The 25,506-nt window shown below is 36.1% G+C and overlaps 1 protein-coding gene across 1 annotated transcript; it reads left to right on the top strand.

Moving 5' to 3' along the window:
• The first annotated feature begins 1,716 nt into the window (after window positions 1-1,716).
• On the top strand, window positions 1,717-19,525 carry LOC120355517. The gene is made up of 4 exons (XM_039443969.1): window positions 1,717-1,899; window positions 3,553-3,626; window positions 4,936-5,103; window positions 19,298-19,525. The coding sequence occupies exons 1-4, from the start codon at window positions 1,860-1,862 to the stop codon at window positions 19,508-19,510; spliced, it is 495 nt and encodes a 164-aa protein (XP_039299903.1). The 5' UTR covers window positions 1,717-1,859; the 3' UTR covers window positions 19,511-19,525.
• Window positions 19,526-25,506: the final 5,981 nt, after the last annotated feature.

Below are 25,506 nucleotides of genomic sequence, written 5' to 3'. Positions count from 1 at the left end.
CACCTTATGATTTCAAGAACGCGATATTTTTCTACTCTGTACTACAGCCTACGTCACGGCTCAGTTCCCCCACTCCAATTGCATGCCAACTCAAATACAATAAATGAGTTACCAACCTTCTGTTTACTAACTTTGGAATTTTACTACTTATTTTCCAAACTTATCAATATTACATATCAATATTTTCTAAACAGGTATTATTGATAGAAATATATTCTATCATCATCATCATCATCATCATCATCAATATCCTATACTATTAAACGAGCAACTTCTGTTTATATGTTTAGATGTTTATATGTCTGAATTTCACGGATCTCGAAAACGGCTCTAACGATTCTCACGAAATTCAGAACATAGTAGGTTTATGATATAAAGATTCGATTGCACTAGGTCTACTCCCTGGGAAAACTCGCTGAAGGGCATTAAAATAGTTATTTGTATATCTAGAGTGAAAAGTGCTGTTTTTTCTCCCTGAGGGAAAAGTTTGAAGCCCGAGGTGAAGCCGAGGGCAACAATATTTTCCTGAGGGAGAAAAAACATTTTTCACTCGTGATATACACAACATTTTTCCTCCACCTACATTTTTATAAAAACTGCTAATATATAATTTTTAAAAACGTATGTGACCAAACAATGTGTTACAACATAATCTAAAAAGTAAACAGAAACAGCTGGCTTGTAATCACAGTTCTCCTCCGACATCACTATATGTCGGCTAAAGTTGTAACAACAATGACAGCCAAAACTACAGCTATGATGAAGTTCCCGTTTCAAATTTGATTAGTTAATAAGTAATATTCGTTGGCTGATATTTTGAATAACATGGAATAAAAGAAAAAATATATACATTTTTTTTAGTATAGTGATATGAAGTTTGTAATAATAATTTCAGCATACAAACATAAATTTTATATATCGATCAAATGTCTGGTTGAGGTATTGAATTCAGTTGGTTTAATGACTACTCTATATGCTTCCTCATCTGAGCTTAGACCTTCTGACCTATTCCAAATGTACGTTTTTAAAATAGAGATGCTTCCCATGTTATTTAAATGGAGTCACTTTTACTCCCTAGGGAGTTTTTCTGTTTTTTAGTACCGAGAGCGAAAAAGTGACACTTTAGTATCATGTTTCAGGGAGTAAAGTAAGTACTTTTGACAGTAGGTGGAGGAAAAGATAATTATTATTCATCCTTGGAAAAACACCTAATGATAATTATTTCTTCATCTGTTGGTGATGGAAGTGAGTGAGCAAGTTCATGTGTGTGGGAATGTGTCAAAATTATGACTCAGCTGTTGAACTTTTGTAATCATTCAATCAGGTACTTTAGTGCTGGTTGCAAAAAAGCCGGTTATTTTCAATCCTGATTAATTCCAGTAGATACATCTTTTTGAAATGTTTTTCTCTGATTTGGTTCACGTGAAGTTAATCAGGATTAAAATCTAACCGGCTTTTGTTCAACTGGGCCTTTGTGAGGGAAATTTTTGCCTTCCCTTTGGGTATTAATCTCAATTTACTGTGATTAGATAGAATATTTCTGTATGAATGTTATTATAATTTCTTCTTTCGTAATAAATTTCATGCTGTTTTACTCCAGAGCGGAGCTCGGAGCTCGGTTCCCGATATTATTTTCTTGTCAATGTTCTCTAAAAATATTTTTTCTAAAACCTTTGATATTAGCGGTGTATTAGTAAAATTAATGAATTGAGTTTGATTGTATTGTTTAATTTCCAGGCACCATTCTGCAGGCAGTTGAAATTTCGATTTGGGTGAATCTGATCACCGGTTGTCGGCCCCAAGTTTCATTTTTCTCAGAGTATATTCCTTCAACACGTCTATTCCAGTTTCTACCAGAAATGGTCACTTCTATTCTTAAAGAATATGCCTCGTTCGCCGGTGAGTTTCGTTATTAATTTCTAATAAATTATTTATTCAAAATACATCCTGTATGCATTGTTTAGTACCAACATGGAGAAAAGATAGCATAAGAAGATATCCCATGTTTTGTAGTCAAAACTTCAAAGTTTGAAAGTGTTGTATCAAATTATGGTGTTGTGTATCAAGCTGAGCTGATACTGTATCATATTGTGTTGATACTGTATAATGTGTGGTGATCAGAGAGAAAAGATAGCATAAGGAGATATCCCGTGGTATAGGATGTTTATGTTACTAATTTCAATGTTAACTCAAGCCGATAGTCGTAGTAGTTGTTTTTGGTGAAGCTATGTGACGCTGGTAGTCTCTCATATTGTGCAGTTCTTACACTCTCACCAGAAACAACAGTAATAATAGACGATAAACGGCTTCATTTGACAAAAAACAAGTAATCGGCTTGAGTTAACAAAAAATCGGCTTCAAATTTGGAACATGAACGACCCATATACCATGGGATATATCTTCTTATGCTATTTTTTCTCTATGGCTTTATGTAATTGAGTTGTGTTTCGATATGTGAATTGAACTGTGTTGATTTTTATCTATAATGATTATATAGTATACTAGCCGTCAGGCTCGCTTCGCTCGCCATATCCGTCTAGCCAGGGGGCTAGTCCCCCTGGACCCCCGACTAGATCGTCCAAAAATGAGATCAGCGGGCTCGCTTCGCTCGCCTGAATTTTTCATTTGAGCATGCTTCATTCCTTCAGAAAGTCAAAGTACTGAGAAAACGCAGAAAAGCTGAGAAAAATGCTGATTGCGTATCTCTGATGAAATATCAATGTCACCTCATCACAAAATTTTTAGACCCGGTACTTTGTACCGAATTTGAACATTTCCTGTCTATTACTTGATGAAAGGACTGAGAAAACTAAAAAAAAATTCTAATTTTGGGCGTATCTTTGGAAATAATTTCAAATTCCTTCTAACACATCATTATTATACCCCAGCTGAGCTTCTGTAGTAAATTTGAACATTTTCTGTTCATTTGTTCTCGATAGAGCTGAGAAAGCGCAAAATAACAAAACATCGCTGGAAAACGCAGATTTTGGGCGTTATTTCAAATTCCTTATAACACAACATTATTATACCCTAGCTTAGCTTCTGTACTAAATTTGAGCAATTTCTGTTCATTTCTGTTCTAGATAAATCTGAGAAAAAGCAAAAACAAGCTGGAAAAACGCTAATTTTGGGCGTATCCTTGACGTTATTGCAAATTCCCTCTAACACAACATTATTACACCCTAGCTGAGCTTCTGTACTAAATTTGAACATTTTCTGTTCATTTGTTCTCGATAGAGCTGAGAAAGCGCAAAATAACAAAACATCGCTGGAAAACGCAGATTTTGGGCGTATCTTTGGAAAATTTTCCAAATCCGTTCTTAGTGCGCCTCTAAAGGGCCAACTAAACATACCTACCAAATTTGAACGTTTTTGGTCTGGTAGATTTTTAGTTCTGCGAGTGAGTGAGTGAGTCAGTCAGTCAGTCAGTCAGTGCCATTTCGCTTTTATTATTGAACTCTCTTTCGCTTTTATTATATAGATTATTGAACTCTCATTATCCTATTATCCTTCAATTATAGTAAAATAAAATTGTATCAAAAATTGTTACAGGTGCCGAGGGCTCCAGGAATAGAACAGTGCATCGGTTTTTCAGAAATACTGTGATGCCCACTACAAACCTAACGGTAAATTTTTCATTATACTTTTTACGTTCTACAAAAATCGGCTCTTCAATTATTTTTTATTTTTGTGTAATCTCATTAGCGGCAGATAGTGATGTGTTAACTAACTTCATCTTAGCCCATATATGGACCTAAAATGACAATCAATATCAAACGGTCATTGTTGAGTGAAAAATGTAATCTTAAATAATTCTAGATGCTTTACAATCAATTTCGCAGACTATAATATTTTAATTTTGAATTTCTTTTCTTTTCCTTGAAGTAGGTTAACTACCTACTTATTTCAGGTAGTCTATTTTGTTGTAATTTCTATTTACAATGGTTTTTTATTGTTATTTTACTCATTTCTTTCGTATTAATTTAGAGTAAAACCTGAGTAAAGCTGCGTTTACACCAAAGGTATTAACGAAATGTTTATTTTTCCGTCCTTAGAGATTCTATTAGATTGAACGGAACCTGACAAACACGTATTCACATCATGTGTATGATAAGTTATGTTCAATCTAATAGAATCTCTAAGGACGGAAAAATAAACATTTTGTTATTAACTTTGGTGTAAACGCAGCTTAATGCTGTTTGGTACACTTTTTTTAAATTGGATAATCTTTTTCAATATAATTGTTAAGATCATAAGAGTGGGAAAAAGTGGCAACTGAAATTTTTAAGTGGTCTAATAAGCGAGTTATGGGTTGTTGAAAGTGCTAACTCCGTTTTCTTTCCAGATCATAAACGGTTTCGACTATATTAACAGAACTTCTCTTAAAAATTCAAAAAATGTATCTTTCCAAACTGAAACATTTTATTTCCCATATTGTTCATAAATAAAAAAGTAACTTCGATTTTTTGTAAATTCGATAACTTGCTTTTTTTGGCATGAATCGCAAAAAAACGCATATTAGAACAAAGCCAATGGTATACTGAATGTATTAAAAAAAACTCCAATAAAAATTTGAAACCGTTTATGATCTGGAAAGAAAACGGAGTTAGCACTTTCAACAACCCATAACTCGCTTATTAGATCACTTAAACTATTGTTTGAGAAAAGAATATTATGATCACCCCGACACATATTATTATAGTGGGGTATCATAATTAGAACTAAGTTTAGTATTAGCAATCTTGTATGTTTAATATAACAACTATGTATATGTTTTGTCAATAAACTCCTCTGGTTGCAATTCATTGGCAATCAGAGAAATTATTATTATTATTATTTTTATATGTTGTATTTTTTTCTATTGATGTAATAAATAAATAGAAGGTGTACTGTTTCATATAAACACAATTTGTTTGAAGATTTTCGTAATTGCAGGCGAACGATATAGCAAGTTGTGTGGAATCGGCAGTGAACGGTCTGAGTCAAATGGAGCACAACACTGTTGCTCTTCAAGTTGTCACCGATTTGTACTGCTGCTTGTCGTCTATTACCAAACTGGCCATCGAAACCCCTGCCGGGAACCGCGCTCCTCATGTTGACATCGTGAGTAAATTCTAATTCTACTTCTTTACTGTTTTAAGGGAAGTAATTTTTTTTCCTTTTGCAATTGAAATGATATACTGAGTGCGGTATCATAATCTCCTTTTTTACTTTCCTTGCCCTATTACCATAGGTAAGGAAAGTATTGCTTTCCAAAATAATTAAGGTACCCCAATTTCTAAATTTCTATACGTTTCAAGGTCCCCTGAGTCCAAAAAAGTGGTTTTTGGGTATTGGTATGTATATATATATATGTGTGTGTGTGTATGAGTGTATGTGCGTCTGTGTAGGCCTACATGATATCTCATCTCCCACTACCAGTTCTTCCTCAATCTTCATCTTATTCACCATTAGGATTATTCATCACCGAAACTCCACACATCTACATCTTATTGTGTTTAGTGAATTTTTGAACTAGTACTTTAAATAGTGAAGGGAGCCGAACTGTCAAGGCATACTGAATGCACTCGAATCAAGAGACTTTTTCATTTAGGTTAAGTTTTATCAGTTTCATCCCCATTTCCCCCGTCATGTGTCGTTCTGAGGTCGGTCCACGATTGGTCTGCTGCTTCCATGATGCCTCTCACTGACACGTCAGCTCGCTCGCCCTCAAGTAGGTATGATTATTTCAATAATAGTCATAATGACGCAGGTATGTTTCTAGCAAATAAGCTCCACTCTTTCAAAAAACTTTTCAAGGCTGCTCACCTTAACAGTGAGTGAGAGATAAGAATGAGAACGGCCTGACGTACTGTTTTTCAGCTCCTGTTTATTCGAAAATAACTTGGGTACTTTGCGACTTGCAGGATTGATATTTGGCATAGAGTTAATGGTGGTGAAGTTGATTGTGATCACGAAGTTTCGAATTGATTCGTACAATAGTTTTTGTGGAATACGTGAATATATTTTTGTTGTTCGACATGATTTCTCAAGGAACGCGTAGCAAGCAGCTAACCGGCAAAGATAAGGCTCAAGGCAACAACAGCCCGGCCGGAGCTCCTCGACCCCGCTCCTCCTCATCATCCACCAGTGAGGGGCCGGCTTGCGGAAAACAGCTGATTCGGGGCACAATATCTGAATTTCTTGCGGAGGACAATCACCTCGACAATATTGTTGAACGATTGTTTGAAAAGTTTTCTGCCAGGCTGGAGGAATCAGTGACGGCAGCTATTAGTGTTAAATTCGAAACCAGGTTTGCGGAGGCAGAGAAGAAGATTGCCACATTAACTGCTCAAGTAGACAATATGAAAAAATTGTCTGCAGTACAAGTTGACGAGTTGGAGCAGTATCAACGAAGAAATAGCGTGCGAATTTTTGGGTTGCCAGAGGAGAGAGGTGAAAACGTTTCAGGCATTGTTACGGGCTTCTTCCGCACCAGGCTCAATAAGGAGATAGACGTTGCGTCAATCGACAGATGTCATCGCGTTGGCCGACGTATGGTGACTGATACTCAACAACAACCACGACCGAGAGCAGTACTCGTGAAATTCATCAGTTACCAGACGAAAAGAGCTGTCCTGACCGATCGGCGCAAATTGAAAGGGACGGGATTGACGATACGCGAGGACCTGACACAGAGACGAAACGACTTCTATCGCAGCGTAGCCAGGAGAGTTGGAGTGCGAAATGTATGGACCATTGATGGACGAGTGATCTGGAGGGAGAATGGTAATGTCATGTCTGGCGGATGGGAGCAGACACTTGATGGACTTAACTGACATAGTATAACCACACTAAAACAATAAATAATTATAAGCATAGCGTTGAAGTGCTCTGAATAATTTGGTGAATGATGGACAATGATCATGTAGGTTAAACTCATTTTATTTTTCTTTATAATTGTAGGATATTTTTCGTCTTATTTATTTTCTGATATTGTTTTTCTTCGTATGATTCAAAATATCATACGCATATGGCATAAAAACATTTTTTTTCACAATGATGAGAATTTGCATTAATGATTGGTATGAAAGGTGCGTCTGAGTCATGTTTGTGAATGAGTGAGAGAGATTTGTGTGGGAGAGATTATGAGATGTACGAGATTTTATGCTAGATATTTATGAGAGCTGTTGACCTGCATTACATTTTTTGTGCATTTCTTCTAGGGTGAGTTATTCGTCTAACTCATTTGGTACGGTTGGAATCAATCGGTATTTTCATTCGTACTCTTATTGAAAGACAGTAACTGCAATCAGCCTACTTATCTGCCGTAGTGTTGTTTATCTCATTCTGCCAATACATCTTATCATTTATCGCAAAGTGCACTATAGAGCGAGGTATATCTTCTATTTATTTTATTTTCTGTCGATTACTTTTCTGGTTATCCATCATATCTGCTGAGATCACAGACATAATAAAGAAATATATTTATGTTCTGGATGAGCATTTTTTTCCCATGTTTTATACTATTGAATTCACTATAATTTTTCTTTTTATGTCATGAGCGGAGTTTTGCTATAATGTTTTTATTGTGGGTACCGAGTCTTATTATTTCTGTTAATAAAGTTAGTTGTTTTTCCCATATCACCTTCAGATAATACCTACCCAGGTAGATTAGTATCTAAACCCGATTGTTGTTATTTGTGATTTAGTTTGTTTGTTATTAAATTTTATCAAACAGGGGCTGAAGTTATAGGCCTGTAATAGTTTTGCTCACTTATTATTTGATATTTTTTTTGTAAGTATGTTTGGATGTGCATGTATGATTGAAAGTATGAATGTGAAAGTTAAACTGCCTCTCGTTACTTATAGCTTGCGATTGCTCTCACTCAGATGCGGTTGTGGACTACAGCTCTCGTTAAAGAACAGCTATGAGTGCTGTAGATGACCGATCTGCCGCGTCGGACACTAAATGTTTGCTTCAAAATAAACTACAGCCCTATTCTGGTTTCCTTAAGATAGCTCATGTTAATGCACAGTCTGTTGGTGGTCACATTGACGAATTCAGGTGTATTTTTGAGTCGAATCAGTGCGATGTGGTCCTGGTGTGTGAAACATGGTTGAAGCCATTTGTGTCGTCACGAGGAGTTGATTTGGATGGTTACACTCTTGTTAGGAACGACCGATTGCATAAGGGTGGAGGAGGGGTGGCGGCATATGTTAGAAGCGAATTGAAGCCAGTCTCGAAGTTCAAATCTGATACATCTAGAGCTAATAAGCCAGAATATTTGTTCTTAGAAATAACTGTTTCAAGACAGAAAATTTTGTTAGCTGTCTGTTATAGACCGCCTCACATAGGCTTTATGGACGAGTTTGAAGAGGGTCTTACGCAGTGTATGGCCAATTATAACCATGTTATTGTTATGGGAGACTTCAACACAGACTTGTTAGGACCGGCTACTTTTGACAGAACACAACTGACGACAATATTTGACTCATGCAACCTGACTCTGCTCCCTCTGGAGGCCACCCACCATACGGCTACATCCCATACCCTCCTTGATCTAATAGTAGTCTCTAATCCCAAATTGGTAAGAACTCATGGACAGATCCCAGCTCCCGGACTTTCTGGACATGATCTAATATATTGCGTGTACACCATTAAGCCCCCAAAATGAAGCCAAAAATAATCAAGTATTATGACTACAAAAATATAGATAGTACAGCATTATTCCAAGAGACAATTCACATGCCCTGGGAAGGAATTTACTACACTAATAATATCAATAACATCCTTTTAATAATAGTCAATAATCTACAATATCTCTTCAATAAATATGTTCCCTTAAGGAAAAGACGTGTCACCAGGACACCAGCTCCATGGATTACTCAGGATATTAAACAATTAATGAAAGAACGAGATAGACTATGTACACTGGCCAGACGAACTCAGAATACAAATACTTTTGACGAATACAAAGCAAAAAGAAATAGATGTAAACAGTTAATTAGAAATTCCAAAAGTCAATATTTCAAAAATTTGTTAAACTCTAATAGATCAATGGCTTCCAATGGCGCGCTTTAAAGTCTCTCGGGGCAGGCAAGGATAAGTCCAAGTTGGTGGTCAGACATACTGTTGAAGAATTGAACTGTCACTTCTCTCAGGTTCCGGTGAGTTTGGATTTGGCCTACGAGTATTCCAATAATTATGAGGTGTTACGGTGTGATGATGAGTTTCACTTGGCAGCAGTAACGCAGATGGATGTCATTAGATCAATCTGTGATATTAAGAGTAATGCTGTCGGCGCCGATGCACTTCCAGTGAGATTCATCAAACTAATTCTGCCTCTCATTTCTCCGTTTATCACACATTTATACAATACTTCATTTATGACCTCCAGCTTCCCATCTGCATTCAAATTTTCCATGATCATTCCATTCAACAAAGTTCCTGATCCCACTTCTCCTTCTGATTATCGGCCGGTCGGCATACTGTCTGTCTTGTCTAAGGGTCAGGAGAGGCTTGCTCATAAGCAAATAAGTGGCTATATTACTCGGAAAGGAATCATCAGCGAACATCAGTCTGGATTCCGAGGAGGACACAGCACCACATCAGCTTTGCTCTGTGTCTCAGATGACATTCGAATGGCTATGGATAGGAGACAGTCTACACTGATGGTGTTGATTGACTTGAGCAAGGCATTCGATTGTATCTATCACCCGCTGCTTTTGAAAAAACTGAAAAATTATGGTTTTTCTGAGAGTAGTGTGGCATGGGTGAGGTCATACCTTCTTGACAGACAGCAGTGTGTTCGATTGGACAGCACGTCTCGATGGAGGGTGGTCAACAGGGGGGTACCTCAGGGTTCAGTTTTGGGACCACTACTGTTTAGTTTGTATGTAAATGACGTAACTGACCGACTCAGACACTCCAGATATCATCTTTATGCAGACGACCTACAGATTTATAGACATTTCAAGACTGATAACTTTGGTGAAGCAGTTACTCTTATGAATGAGGACCTGACTGCTGTCTCACTCTGGACAGCACAACATGGATTGAAAATTAATGAATCAAAATCCAAAACAATCGTTATAGGTAATAGAAGACTTTTGAACCAACTTGACTTTAACCATGGACCTTTCATCGAAATTAACTCTCATAGACTGGATTATAGTGAAAACATTACAAACTTAGGACTTACATTTAACAGACATCTAGACTGGACTGAACAAGTGACAAAGACTTGCAACAGGGTCTTTGCAGGCATTCACTCACTGAAAAGAATTGGAGCTGTTATCCCCTTACGGGAGAGAATAATGCTTGTGAAGACCTTGATATTTCCGCATTTCCATTATGGAGATGTGGTCATACAGGACATGACAGTGACTCTTTCTGAAAGACTGCAAAGGGCTCAGAACTACTGCGTGAGATTCGTCTTTGGCCTTGAAAGGGACGTCCACATAAGCCCTTACATCACTCAGATGGGTATTTTGAAGCTTCGAGACAGCAGAATTTATCATGTGCTGATGCTCCTCCACAAGGTTCTGGCAACTGGGTCTCCTCTCTACTTGAGTCAGAAATTTCAATTCCTCGCAGGAATCAACAGAAGAGATACGAGGCATGGTGCGAGCCTGTTGAGCATTCCCATCCATCGCACTGTGACATATGATAGGTCGTTCTGTGTGACCGCTTGCAGACTGTGGAATAGCTTACCCGCATCTTTGAGGAGTGTGGAGAGGCGGACACTGTTCGGCGCGGAGGTCTTGGCGTGGCTGAGGGAGGGCGATCGGGGCATAGGATGAGGAGGTGTGTATGCGTGGTGTGTTTGCTTGTGTGGAAGGTGTGTGTTTGCGTGAAATTTTCTTGTTTCTTGCTTAAAATTAAAAAAAAATTCCTATAACTCTATTTTCTAACTTTTTTTTTATTTTCTTTCAGTCTAAAATATATTCTACTAAATTGAATGAAATTGTTTTTATTTTCGTTTTTTTTTCAATTATTGATTTATATTATATAAATTTAATAAACATTATATAATATATATATTTAAATAATATTTATTATATTTTTATTATTATTTAATTATATTTAATATAATTAAATAATATATATTTTTTATTTATCATATTCTTATTATTATATTTAAGAGATTATTTCATTATGTTTTGATGTAGATGCAATTAGAATTGTATAGGAGGGTTAAGTGGGAGAGAGGGCCGGCTGCGCCCTAACTTCGCCCTCCAGGTTAAAATAAAATAAAGGCAGCCTATCTATCTATCTATCTATCTATCTTAACGTACAATCCCTCAGTTGCCACATTGATGAACTCAGAGCAATCTTCCGTTTTCAGGACTTCAATATAATCGGAATTTCCGAATCATTTTTGAAGCCTAGTATTTCATCAAATTTTGTTGCATTGCCTGGATATAATCTTTTCCGGAATGATAGATTAAATAAAGCTTGTGGGGGTGTAGCAATTTATGTGAAAGATGGTATCAAAACAAAGTTTTAATCACATCTAAACAAGAGTATTGTTCCAGACCAGAGTTTATGCTACTTGAATTATCCTTATCTAGTAATGATAAATTACTCGTTGGTATCTGTTATCGCCCACCAAAATAGGTCATTTCACAGATTTCGAAAATGCCTTGCTTTCTCTTATGCCTTGTTATAACCGTATACTAGTTATGGGGGATATGAACACCGACCTGAACATGACGAATCGTAACTTTGACTACTTTCAACTGACTACAATTTTCCAATGCCTAAACATGACTATTTTACCCCTCGATTCAACTCATCATACTAATGAATCAGACACACTCATTGACCTTCTCATTGTTAGTGATCCCAATGAGGTTGTTCAAGCAGGCCAAATCTCAGTCCCAGCTATTTCTAGACATGATTTGATCTACTGTGTACTTTCCCATAAGATACCCAAGCCAGAACAGAAAATTATCACTTATAGAGACTTCAAAAACTTTGATGAAGCCGCCTTCCTGACTGATGTGGCTCAGACTCCATGGCATCAAATTGAAGCATTACCCTCAGTTGATGACATGGTCAAGACTTTCGAGTATTGGACTTTGACTTTGTATGACAAACATGCACCTTATGTGACAAGGAGGATTAATAGAAAACGACGAGTACCGTGGATGACTGAAGACATACTTAAGATGATGGGACGTAGAGACAAAGCACATAGAAAATTTAAAAAGACATTTGACTTGGACAGTTTGATAGAGTATAGGAGCCTTAGAAATAGGGTTAAACAGGAATTACGGAACTCAAAGATTAGGTATTTGAATTCGTTTATGACAAACAATAGACAAGACTCTAAATCACTTTGGCAGGGAATAAAAGAATTCGGGCTTGGCAAACAGAAATCGAATCCACAAATTGACTTACCATTGAATAATATAAATGACCATTTCGTTTCACACTCTAACCAACGCGACGAAGTTGTCATTGGTAATCATATAGATGATCTTGAAGATCAGGTTAAAAACTTAGATTTACCAATCACTGATCAATTTCATTTCCATCCAATCTCAGAAGAAGACACTTTCAGAGCAATTCAACGTATTCATAGTAATGCTATGGGTGTAGACAAAATTCCTATTAAATTTATCAAGAAGATGTTATTTGCTGTTTTACCAACCATTACATACATTTTCAACAAGTCACTTGAAGAAGGCATTTTCCCTGAAAACTGGAAGTTTGCTCTGGTTCGCCCTCTAAATAAAGTTCCATCACCCAATAAAGTTGAGGATTTTAGACCAATCAGTATTTTACCTGCATTGTCCAAAGTGCTAGAAAGACTCATTCATGCTCAAGTTGTAAAATTTCTAGACAACAATAGTAAGCTTCATAACTTTCAATCAGGCTTTAGAACATTCCATTCAACTGAGACAGCTCTGCTTCGTGTCACTGATGATATAAGGTTAGCTATGGACCAAAGAAAATGCACCATCCTCACCCTATTTGATTTTTCTAAAGCATTCGATACTGTTGATCATACATTCCTTCTGAATAAGTTGGCTATTCTTGGTTTCAGTCACAACTCGTTAGTTTGGTTTAAATCCTATCTATTAGGTAGGAAACAATGTGTATCTGTCGGTGACAAAAAGTCAACTTGGAAAAACGTTATGCATGGAGTACCACAAGGTTCAATTTTAGGCCCTCTCCTCTTCACTTTGTATGCTAATGACCTTTCTTCCATTATGAAATTCTCCAGTTTCCATACTTATGCAAACGACCTTCAAATCTATTTAAGCTGTCCCATAACAAAAATTAATGAAACAGTTGGAATAATGAATCAGGATATCAATTCGATAGTGGAATGGACAAAGAAAAATGGCCTTAAGCTTAATCCCATCAAAACACAACCCATTATAATTGGATATTCTCGTCTTATAAACAATATTGACCTTGAATCGATTCACAAAGTTAGTGTAGACGGTAATGACATTCCTTACTGTAGCTCAGTTAAAAATTTAGGCATTATTATGAATAATACTCTTGACTGGTCAGAACAAGTGAACAAAACTTGTAAAAAGGTATTCTCAGCCATGCATGCATTGAAGAAAATGCACGATATCCTCCCTAGAAACATTAAATTATTATTGGTTCAATCTCTCATCTTCCCACATTTAATGTATTGTAATTTTGTTCTTAATGATATGCAAGTCACTCTGAATGATAAACTACAGCGTTGCCAAAATTATTGTCTACGTTTCGTCTACTCTCTCCAACGCCATGATCATATCACCCCAGCCCACATTGCTAGTTCAACATTGAAGCTTCCCGATCAGAGGCTTTTTCGAATAGTCAAGCTTGTTAGAGATATCTTGAAATACGTAATCCGAACTATTTTAAAGATGATTTCAAATTTGTCTCTGAAGGTAGGAGGATAGATGCTTCACATACTAGAACCGGAGAAAGTACTTTAAGGATACCCAATCATCGAACTACTATTTTCACAAAATCCTTCTTAGTCAGTGCCTGTCGTGCATGGAATACACTTCCTGTTTCTATCAGGTCTATCGAGAGCCGAGCGAGCTTCAACCTGACTTTAAAAAAACATATTTTGGAACAAATGACTGAAACTGTCCGGCCCTAGAACGAACACATGACAACCATCCCTCACCCATTCCACCATTATAAATCTTTAAACCATGCTATAGAACGAATTGTATATACAGGGTGTTTCAGAAGTAGTGTCGAGAATTTTAGGGTATTGTACCTGGATGCTAGGAGACTACAAATGTCATATTTGAAGTGTCCAAAACTCAGCGGTTATCCTTATAGCTGCCATTTTGTTTTTTTCACTTAAACATTTTTATCTCAAGAACGAAATGTTGTATTGATCTGAAATTTGGCATGAATATTTATGCTATAAAGACTCAACTATAAAAAATAAAAAAAAAATTTTCGTTGAAATTTTTCAAAATGGCGGCCATTTTAAATTTTTGATGGCGAATATCTCGAAAACCGTCCATTTTACAGAAAATTTACAAGAGACAAAAAAGTTAGCAAATTTTTTCACAATTCCAATGATACCTGATTTTTCAAGATTGGTCGAAGAATAACAGAGAAATTAATTTTTTTCGTACTGCATGCATGACCACTTTTCACCATTTAAAGATCAATATTAATTCCAGATGTATTTAAGATGAAGCTTTGAAACTCGGTATGGCTCCATATGGGCAAACAGATGATTTTACAATGGTTTTCAGATGATAATGTTTGTCTTGTAAAAGTATTGTTGTTTCATTAAAAGTAAAGAACCAGATGTAGTGCTTCCTATTTCTTAGTCTCACGTTTCCTAGGTCTTATTTCTATCTTAAATTTCCAGTTTCAATATTTTCTTACGTTGCTTCTACACAAATATTTAATTATTGTAATGGAATTTAGTTCGCTGGAGTACACCGATATTCACTTCATGTATGGAGCAGCTCTTGGCAATGCGACCGAAGCAAGAAGAATGTATGCAGCTGCATTTCCAAACCGCCGTCTCCCTTCCGACAAGGTGTTCACAAGAACTCACAATCGGCTGAGAGAAGTTGGTTCATTTGAACGGAACAGGGTAATTGCTGGTAGGCCTCGAGCAGTTCGAAATGTTGCTTTTGAAGAGGAAGTATTGCAGAAATTCGATTTCAATCCTAGAACGAGTACGAGAGCAGTTGCAAAGCAAATCAATTCAAGTGCTTCTTTTGTGTGGCGTGTACTAAACAAGGAAAGACTTCACCCCTTCCGCTTTCAAAAAGTTCACTCATTGGTTGAACGCGACTATGAGCCAAGAGTAAACTGTGCCCGTTGGTTTCTTCAGCAAGACATTATCCAACCAAATTTTCTAGAAAATGTGTTATTTACCGATGAGTCCAGCTTTACAAGAGAAGGAATCTTCAACTCTCGCAACAGTCACGTCTGGGACTTAGACAATCCTCATGAGGTCAAAGTGCGTGGTTATGAGCATAGATTTTCGCTGAATGTTTGGACGGGTATCTTAGGTAATCGCGTGATTGGACCATACATTCTTCCTAATCGTCTGAATTCTCCCACGTACATTACTTTTTTAAGAGACATACTACCAGAACTTTTGGAAGATGTGCCTCTTGCAAACAGATATAATATTTGGTTTCAACATGATGGTGCCCCTGCTCATTTCGGAAATGTTGTTACGGACTTTCTGAACATGACCTATCGTCAGCGGTGGATTGGGCGGGGTGGACCAGTACCGTGGCCCGCACGTTCACCTGACCTCAACCCTTTAGATTTTTTTTCTGGGGCCATATGAAAGACCTTGTTTACAGCACGCCAGTAGAAAACGAAGAAGACCTTGTGGCAAGAGTAGTTGCTGCAGCAGGTGCCATTCAAGATGATGAAAATGCTTTTATAGCAGTTCGACGGTCCATGATTGAAAGGTGCAGACTGTGTAATCAAGTTGAAGGACGGCATTTTGAGCAATTGCTGCATTAGTATCAGTGAACCGATTTGAGTGAAATTAATATTTTTCAATGTAAAATAAAATTTGGAGGAAAGTTATTCTTGTTTATTTCTGTAATAAGAACGGTTTTCATGAAATTATAAAAAAAATTAATATTGATCTTTAAATGGTGAAAAGTGGTCATGCATGCAGTACGAAAACAATTAATTTCTCTGTTATTCTTCGACCAATCTTAATAAATTAGGTATCATTGGAATCGTTAAAACATTTGCTAACTTTTTTGTCTCCTGTAAATTTTCTGTAAAATGGACGGTTTTCGAGATATTCGCCATCAAAAATTTAAAATGGCCGCCATTTTGAAAAATTTTCAACGAAAAATTTTTTTTTATTTTTATAGTTGAGTCTTTATAGCATAAATATTCATGCCAAATTTCAGATCAATACAACATTTCGTTCTCGAGATAAAAATGTTTAAGTGAAAAAAACAAAATGGCAGCTATAAGGATAACCGCTGAGTTTTGGACACTTCAAATATGACATTTGTAGTCTCCTAGCATCCAGGTACAATACCCTAAAATTCTCGACACTACTTCTGAAACACCCTGTATATATGCATGTGTGTATGTGTGTGTGTATGTATGTGTATGTGTATGTGTATATATGTGTATATGTATGTATATGTATATGTATATGTATGTATGTATATATATATATATGTATATGTATGTATGTGTATATGTATGTAGGTATATATATATATATGTTATATAAACTCATGTTATTTCAATTATCCACTGCATACTGCTGTATATTACTGAAATTTGATAACCCTGATCTACTTTCAGCCTACTTCATTTTATTAATCAATATTTGATCTTATCTACCTATATAATTATTTTACTTTATCAATTTTCTGTTTTTTTCTCTTCAATATTCATATTGATTAAACTTTTACAATATTTCCATTAATAAATAAATCCTTAGTTTAAATAACGAAATTAACGTTTTGGTAGAGAGTTAGTGGGGAGGATATTTTTTATATTCTTCCAAAGAATGGACATTGATATGTCCAAAGCTCCGCCAATTTATGTAGATGCATAACAATATGATTATTATCTATAGTTATTATATTACAAATTGCTTTTTCATATAATATACAGTTCAATAGTTATTTTCTTAGTCTATATTATGTAGATTCATCTATAACTTTGCTGTATTGTAAGCTATTGTATACAAGTGTATAAGCCAGTATATATTGTAATCTACATAAATAAAGTACTCAATCAATCAATCAATCAATCTCCCAATTAACGGAATGACTTGAAATTTGGAACTTGAGGTCCTTATACTATAAGGATCCGACATGAACAATTTCGATCAAATGCAATCATTAAGGTGCGTACAGACTTTCGCTCTGCTCCGCAATCGAACGTCACTCAAGCAGATCGATTGATGTTCGACTGGGGAGCAAGAGTGGAACGCGAGAAGAGAACATCTCCCGTAACGTTCATGATCGGAGCGATTGCGGAGCGAAGGCGAAGCGAGCGCGGAGCTTGTTGGAGGCGCGTATATCTGTACGCACCTTAAGGTTTTCATGGTCTAAGGGTGTAACTGAAGACTGTTGAGCCAGAAGATTTCTCATTAATTTCTGGTTTCCATCGATTTGTCAGCTTATTTCAAGTATAAAACAGTAAAAAGATATGGTGTGGTACACTCACACAACTTTCCTTGCTCATTGAACTGTAATCCTCATTCTTAAACGAGAATAATTTAGGGGAATAACATAATGACAATTGGCGGCAACATATTTGAAACTACAATCAGACTACTGTATAAGTTCAAATATAATTGTTTTCAGGGTACTTTTTCCTTTGTGTAAATTGTGAAATTCGATGATTTTTTAAAAGTCGTCAAAACAGCTGTTCTACAGATGAAATATCTCAACTATGTGTTCTTTTCATAAACTGCTCTACCTACCTACCTCATGCACGAGAAGGACAAAAGACTCATGTCAGTTTACAAAGTCCATTTCTCAAGGATGGGGTGGACCCCATTAGTTTCCCAGGAAATAGACTCGTACCAGCTGCTAGAGCTGATAAATAACTATACAGGGTATGAATTTGAAATAAATCGGTCAAGTCATTTTTGAGAAAATCGTGAAAAACATGGTTTTTTAGTAACTATCCGCCATTTTTCTCAAGAATATTACGGAGCTCCTGCAATTTTCCAAGAAATGAGACTCATGTCAGTTGATAGGGCTTATTTATGGTATAAATTTGAAGAAAATCGTTAGAGCTGTTTTCGAGAAAACTGTGAATAACATGGTTTTTTAGTAATTATCCGCCATTTTTCTCAAGAATATTATAGAGCCCCTGCAATTTTCCCAGAAATGAGACTCATGTCAGTTAATAGGGCTTATAAATAGCTACCCATGGTATAAATTTGAAGAAAATCGTTAGAGCCGTTTTCGAGAAAACTGTGAAAAACATGGGTTTTTAGTAATTATCCGCCATTTTTCCCGCCATATTGAATTGAAATTTATTGAATTTCTTATTGTTGGGTCCTCATGGTATAAGGACCTTTAGTTTAAAATTTCAAGTCAATCGGTTAATTAGGAATAGAGTTATCGTGTTCACAGACATACACACACACAGACCAACACCCAAAATAATGTTTTTGGACTCAGGGGACCTTGAAACGTATAGAAAACTTGAAATTGGGGTATCTTAATTTTTTTGGAAAGCAATACTTTCCTTACCTATGGTAGTAGGGCAAGGAAAGTAAAAAATTAGCGCTCGCTTATTGTTTGTTTTAAAATGATCATATTTTAGTCATGTTAAGAATGTAGTATTTTGATGGCTCCATTCTCTCCGGAATGAGACTTTTATCAAGGTTTGAAGTGTCTCCAACAGCCGGAATCGGCTATGGCTTTCTTTTGTGAAAGTATGAATCAGAATACATAATAAATGTTCAAATGTATTGATAACGTTGACACTGTAGTCTATTTTTGTGAGGAATTTTTCGTTTTTCCAACTACATACTAACCGAGTGTTGAAAATGGACCCTGTCCGAAAGCACTCCACACACATGAGTAGTTGAAAGAACCTACAAATTCCTCACAAAAATAGACGAATGTCAAAAATTATTAAGATATTTGGAAATTTAAATGCTCTATTCGCAATTCGTTATGGAAGATCAAACTGAGGATTTTCATAATACATTTTTTACGAATGTATCTTGTTCCTCATTTACCGCAAAAATTTGAAATTTTACTCTGTAAAACCGGGAATTACTCATGATTTTAAAATGGGTGGCCACCCTGTTTATATTTAAGATTTCTCCAATTATGTATTTATATTTTCTCGCAGTGGGTGAGTTGGATGGATAGAGTGAGCTGGGAGTCACTGTCACTGTTCAATCGGTCTTTGTCTGATATCCTGCACAAAGTCAGCCTCAACAAAGTTCCTGGCAAACATTTGGATTTGACTGTTGGGTTGGCAATATTTATAAATTCTATCTTTGAAACACTAGTTGTATTTTCTCTCCCCATAATTCCGGTCGAATTAATTCAATTTCAATAATAATAATAGTTGGCCTCAACATCTCCCCTTGGAGCTAACCCGTTCCACCACATGGCACCTTGAATCTTCCTTCAAATACTAAGAGATATTTTCTATTCATAATAAATTCCATAAACCAATGTTGTAGCCAATAAGGTAGTGTTCTCGAAACTATAGACTGCATATTAGTCTCTTCCACTGTCCCAAACAATTGCTCTGTGACAAAGTGACTATACTCTGTCCAGACTGCCATGAGCGCTGAAAGATTAAGCCGACCCTTGCTCCCTCACGCGCAGGCACACACGCCCGGCCCACCTGCGCCATTGATATTCTATGTATACTACGTAGTATACAGGTAGACAGACCGTCCCTTTCGTCCCTTTACTCACACACACAAAAGGAGACTGCGTTTGTGTGTGTGTGAGTAGTAGGAGGGTCGGCCTAATCATTCAGAGCTCATGCCAATTTGGACAGAGTATAGTATAGTCCGGGTCTTGTAGCTTTGTCTATTGGCGGAGTCCCACTACACTACAATACTACCCGTTTGAAAGTTTAAAAACATTGAACATTTTTGAAAATGTATCTTTCCATAAGCAACAAATGCACTTTTGTATCTTCTCAAAAGCAACGTGCTGCACCCGGAAAGATACACATGGAGCTTTAATGTATGTATCTTTCCATAAGCAACAGATGCTCTTTTGTATCGTCTCAAAAGCAACGTTTTGCATCCGAGAAGATACACAAGGATATTTAATGTATCTTTCAATAAGCAACAGATGCTCTTTTGTATCTTCTCAAAAGCAACGTGTTGCATCCGAAAAAATACAAAAGGAGCTTTTTGGAGTTAAGTCCTTCTAGCAAAACACAGTCTATCAGCTGACATTCGTTTAACATGCTCTTTCCATTGTTGGTGATACGTTGCAGCTCTCTCATTCATGAAGAATTCCTGTGGAGGAAGCTTTCTCCATCCACGCATCTAGGGTCTCTGAAGCCTGATGTTTTTGCAAAGCCGTTAATATTACCCCGTGAACCATACCTTGTCTATATGCAGTTTCAAAGTCACGCAGGCAAAGCAACGGGACGCGTACTGTAAGTCTCAACTCACACTTACGCGACTCAGGTCGAGAAGAGACACGACTCTAGTCGAGAGCAAGTGTTTTGAAATGGTGATGTCGAGGAGACTAGAATCGACTGGTCTGAGTGTCACCATTTGGAAACACATGCTCTCCACTAGAGTCGTGTCTCTTCTCCACCTGAGTCGCGTCAGTGTGAGTTGAGCCTAAGTAGTATGCTTAGACATTATTGTGCAATAGACGGCACACGGCTTTGGTATATTATACAGCTGTCAAAATTTGGAACGCATATCACTTGAATATGTTTGTTTTTTTTTTTAAATATGTTTTTACCTCTTGAAAATGCTGGGTGCTTCAAAGAAGTCAATTTCATTAGACATTTTATTCCCATCTTTCCAAAGCGGAGGTACGGCTTCTTAGGAAAGCGTGAAATTGATGATGAGTCTCAAAATTTCGTGGAGGAACAACGACTCCAATTCCTTGATCATCAGCTTACACGTGCCCATGAAGACATTCATATAAGAACATTGCATCAAATTTGGTTCTTCTCCATTCCAAAAATTCCACGGACTAGCAGAATTGTCATTTAAAAAAAAAAATTACCATTTAAAATATTCACGAATAGAGTTAAACGATTTCTGTTGACGAATCCAATTTATGAAATAGAAGAGTTCTATGACGTAGTTGACAATATGCTTGATTAGCTACTAGGTATTCTCATGAGTGAACTAGTCATATGATTATGTCTTATGAGTGTGTTTTACTTATATTGTTATGATAATAAGTATATTTTCATGTTTATAATTTATTGTAATGACTTCCTGCTTGTAATAATTATGATTCAATCTATCATTGACATTTGTAATGCAATTGATGTTCTCAATTAGCTGCTACAATAAAGTATTTTGACTTTTGTCTGTAAGAGAGTTTCTCATGTCTGGCATAAGTCGTGTTAATGCAAGATGCACAATTCCTCGAACAGATTCAATTTTCAATTTTCTTAGATGTACGTAAACTGTATCAGTCGCAGTCGGTCAGCCGATGATTAAACATCTATTTTCGAACCGTCCGTTATCTCGCTAACTGGTTGTCGTTTGCTGCTCCGTGCTTCTGCCTGAATTCCGCAATACCGAACTCTTCGAATTTTCTCAGTTTGTAGTTTTTCAGTTTTAATTCATTTTAGTTTCCTTTCTTCTATCACTTTTGGAAATGTCAGACACGTGCAAAAAGTGTAATTCCAGTGTCCAAGTGAGCAAGCAAGACTGCTTCAAGTGTACAGCGTGCAATGGTGCGTTTCACCCTGCTTGTTTGGACGATAAGTCTAGTGACCCAAATAAAAAATCCAGCCTTAGAAAAAACTGGAAGTGCGAAATGTGTAGTCATCAAGACAGTGTAGCTTCTATTCTCAAAGCTTTCCAAATAGAAACAAATGCTAAACTTGATCAAGTCCAAGTCGATCTAACATCAGTAAAAAAGACGTCAGTGAGCTAAAAACTCAATTCAATGATATTGGAAAAAAATGTGGTAAGAACACAGAAAGTATAGATAAGTTGGTGGTTGAGAACTCTCGTCTCTGTGGTGAAGTGAAATTCTTGAAATTGCAGGTTGCTGATCTTCAGCAACACACAAGAAAAAACAATGTTATCACTGGCATCCCTGTTACAAAGGGTGAGAATGTTTTCTTCATTTTACAAAGAATAGCAGCCTTGTTGAACATTAGACACGATAAATATGATGTTTCAGCAGCGCATAGGCTACCTAACAGAAATAAAAATAACCCGCCGCCCATTGTCGTGAACTTTGTTTCTCGTTTGACGAAAAGTGAATGGATTCATGCGAGGAAGCAGAGGAAAGGTATTTCTGCCGTAGAACTTCATAATCAATTTCCAAACAGACAGATTTACATCAATGAACATCTGGCGCAGCATACGAGTTCCATTTTCAATGCTGCGAGAGCCCTGCTGAAGATGAACAATCTGGCTTCCGTATGGGTCCGCGAAGGAAGAGTGTTAGCCAGGAAAAGCGCAACAAGCCCTGTTTTCCGGATCATGAATTTGGGCCAACTTGAGGAGTTTAAATCCGCATCCCAAACTCCTGAACCAACAGATAACATCAATGATGGCGAGGATAAGAGTGGTGAGGACGAGGACAATCAGTGAGTGCTAATTTATTCCATAACTCCTTTACCTCTCTCTCACTCATACTCCTCTCTTATAAGCGAAAAAATGTGGTTTCCTCAGAAATTTCCATAACCTATTTTGTTGGCTACAAGTAGGCTGAACCCACTTGTTTAAATTGTATTTAGAATTGCACTCTCATATAGAACAATTATCTTTTCAATTAGATCACAAAACTATTCATTCAGTTAATTAATTTTTTATTCAACAGTATTCATAGATATTGAGGGAGGAATTGTGGTGTACTATATCGCAAAGCCTTCCTTCACTCTATTGAATAATTGATTATGTACAAAGCAAAGCATATCATTAATAATACTTTCTGGTTTGCATGCTGAATGCTAGCAAATGCATAAGTTAACATGTAGCTTAATGTAGCCCATCATGCTTATGTAGTGCACTTAAATTCTTGCTTACTCATATTTTTCGCTTCATCCTTTCCGTTCTAATATTATTAATTTTTTTCTTATATCCATGATCCTCTTCCTTTTTCTCCTATTAAAGGGACCTCCTCATTCTTCTACAAGTTTAAACTGTATAAATAGACATTTTACATTCGAACAATCCAACATTACGATTTAATGAGGTGTTGTGAGTTAAGATAAAAGTGCTGTATCTACCTTATTATTGTTGATCAGTAAAGCAGATTTAGTGGTGATAAGTCTCCACTCAAAAATCTGAGATAATGATAGCACTATGATCGGTGTGGAAGAGGATACTCTGCTTTTAAATTGTTTTTATCCAATTTCTGTTTTTTTGCCATACTAGACATCTATTACGTTTTTTCGTTTTTGATTCCTCTGAGCATGAAGATGTCTTTTTGTTCTTCTAGCTGAACTTTCTTTTATTTCATTCAACAAAGTAAAATTCCTCCAAATGGCTTTATTGATGACAGTTTTCAACTCACTTATCCCATGTATTCAATGATTTTATTCAATGGATGGAAAATGTTCAATATTTATATTATACTCACTCTAGTATAAGAAAACCAATACAATACGGTAATACTATCCTCAACTTACTGAAGTTGAAACAACTGGATTATAAGCATTTCTATCGGACGAGATTTGTTTTCTTCTTGTAAAAAAATATACATATATACATTTTTTTTTCATTTTACAGCACAAACTTTCATTCAAGCAATAAAAAAGTAAACTTCCAAACATTAGAGTGCAATAAAAATGAAACTTCTGATAAATATTCTTGCATAAAGTAAACATTTTTTATTTCTTTTTACAAGTTTCAGTGAAGGATGTCGGCAATGAGTACAGAATTTTTTGTTTAATCCTTATGCTGTTTTCTTCAGCATATTGTACACGATATGTACATTCTTCTATAACTACTTTTTTATATTTTTTCTTTTATTCTTTTATATATATTGATATTATTTGTTTTATTTAGAGGATCTCTTTTATTTAATCATAATCATAATCTATCCAATAAGTTGTAAGTAGATCCAATAAGTAGTTCTTATTTCTACTAGAATAGAATAGATTAAAGGCGACTGTCCGAAAACATACACATGTATAAAGGCATTGTCAGTAAAAAATACATATGTAAAATTCAAATACTGTACATGATTTATAACTTACCAAGCCTAATATGATAACTTTGTTTTAAACTCTATCCAATTTAATGAATTGTTATCTTTTTGCGGCTTGCTAAATTTTATATTTAACATATAAAGCATCATGAGTGGCAAGCGACGACAATTATTGTATATTTTCTTCTTCTTTTCTTTTATTGCCTACTTCAGAGATAATGAATCTGGATGCAGATGCTTATGATTCTCCTTTAATAGACTGTGTTATCTGTAATGATATAAATAATTTCGCTAACATTGATGCTGACAAATCGACGGCGTTTAGGGTTATCCACCAAAACATTCGTAGTTATAATAAAAACTTTGATTCTTTCGTAGTTCTTTTGCAAGGGCTTCAAGTAAAATTTCATTGTATTATCCTCAAGGAAGCTTGGCTTAAGGATGATAGCAATTTAAATAACATTCAAGGATACACTCTGCATAGGTCCTATAATAACTTAAATAGTAGCGATGGTATTGTTGTCTATATTGATAGTAGCCTATCCGTTACTTGCAGTCAGCTGTTGCTGGGTGGAGTGGCCACGAGCTTATCTCTTAATTTCAATTGGGAGGGGGTTAAATTCGATTTGTTGGCCGTTTATCGTAGTCCCAATTCCAGCTTTCCACAGTTCATCGAGGGTCTCTCTGCGTACTATGATAATGAATTTCGCCATTCCAAATTATGTATATTTGGTGGAGATATTAATTGCGATCTTCTACAGCCTAATCCTTATCCATTACGTGACGATTATTTGGACACGCTATGTGAGGCAAATCTGATACCGTGCATAGAGAACATTACAAGACCGGACAGTAATAGCTGCTTAGACCATTTTTTTCTAAGACCGATTAGTAAATTTGTTGCAAAATCAGTAGTAATAGAATCAGCTGTGACAGATCATTTTGCTACATGTATTATACTTCACACCCGAGAAAACAAAAGACCTGAACAATGGAAGGTAAAGTTAATACGTAACTGGTCCAATATCAACCTTTCTATATCTCATCAAAACTGGGATCACGTAACAGCTGTAACTGATCTAAACACATCCTCAATTAATTTTATCAGTACCTTACAAAATAAAAATATAATATCATCCAATACTGTTGAAGTTGTTAATAACGCAAAAAATTCGAGGCTAAAACCATGGATCACTTATAATTTGGTTAACAGTCACAAAATCA

Source organism: Nilaparvata lugens, unplaced genomic scaffold (genome assembly GCF_014356525.2).
Source record: "Nilaparvata lugens isolate BPH unplaced genomic scaffold, ASM1435652v1 scaffold2357, whole genome shotgun sequence".
In the NCBI taxonomy this organism is placed as follows: domain Eukaryota; kingdom Metazoa; phylum Arthropoda; class Insecta; order Hemiptera; family Delphacidae; genus Nilaparvata; species Nilaparvata lugens.
This window is presented reverse-complemented; position numbering and strand designations above follow the sequence as displayed.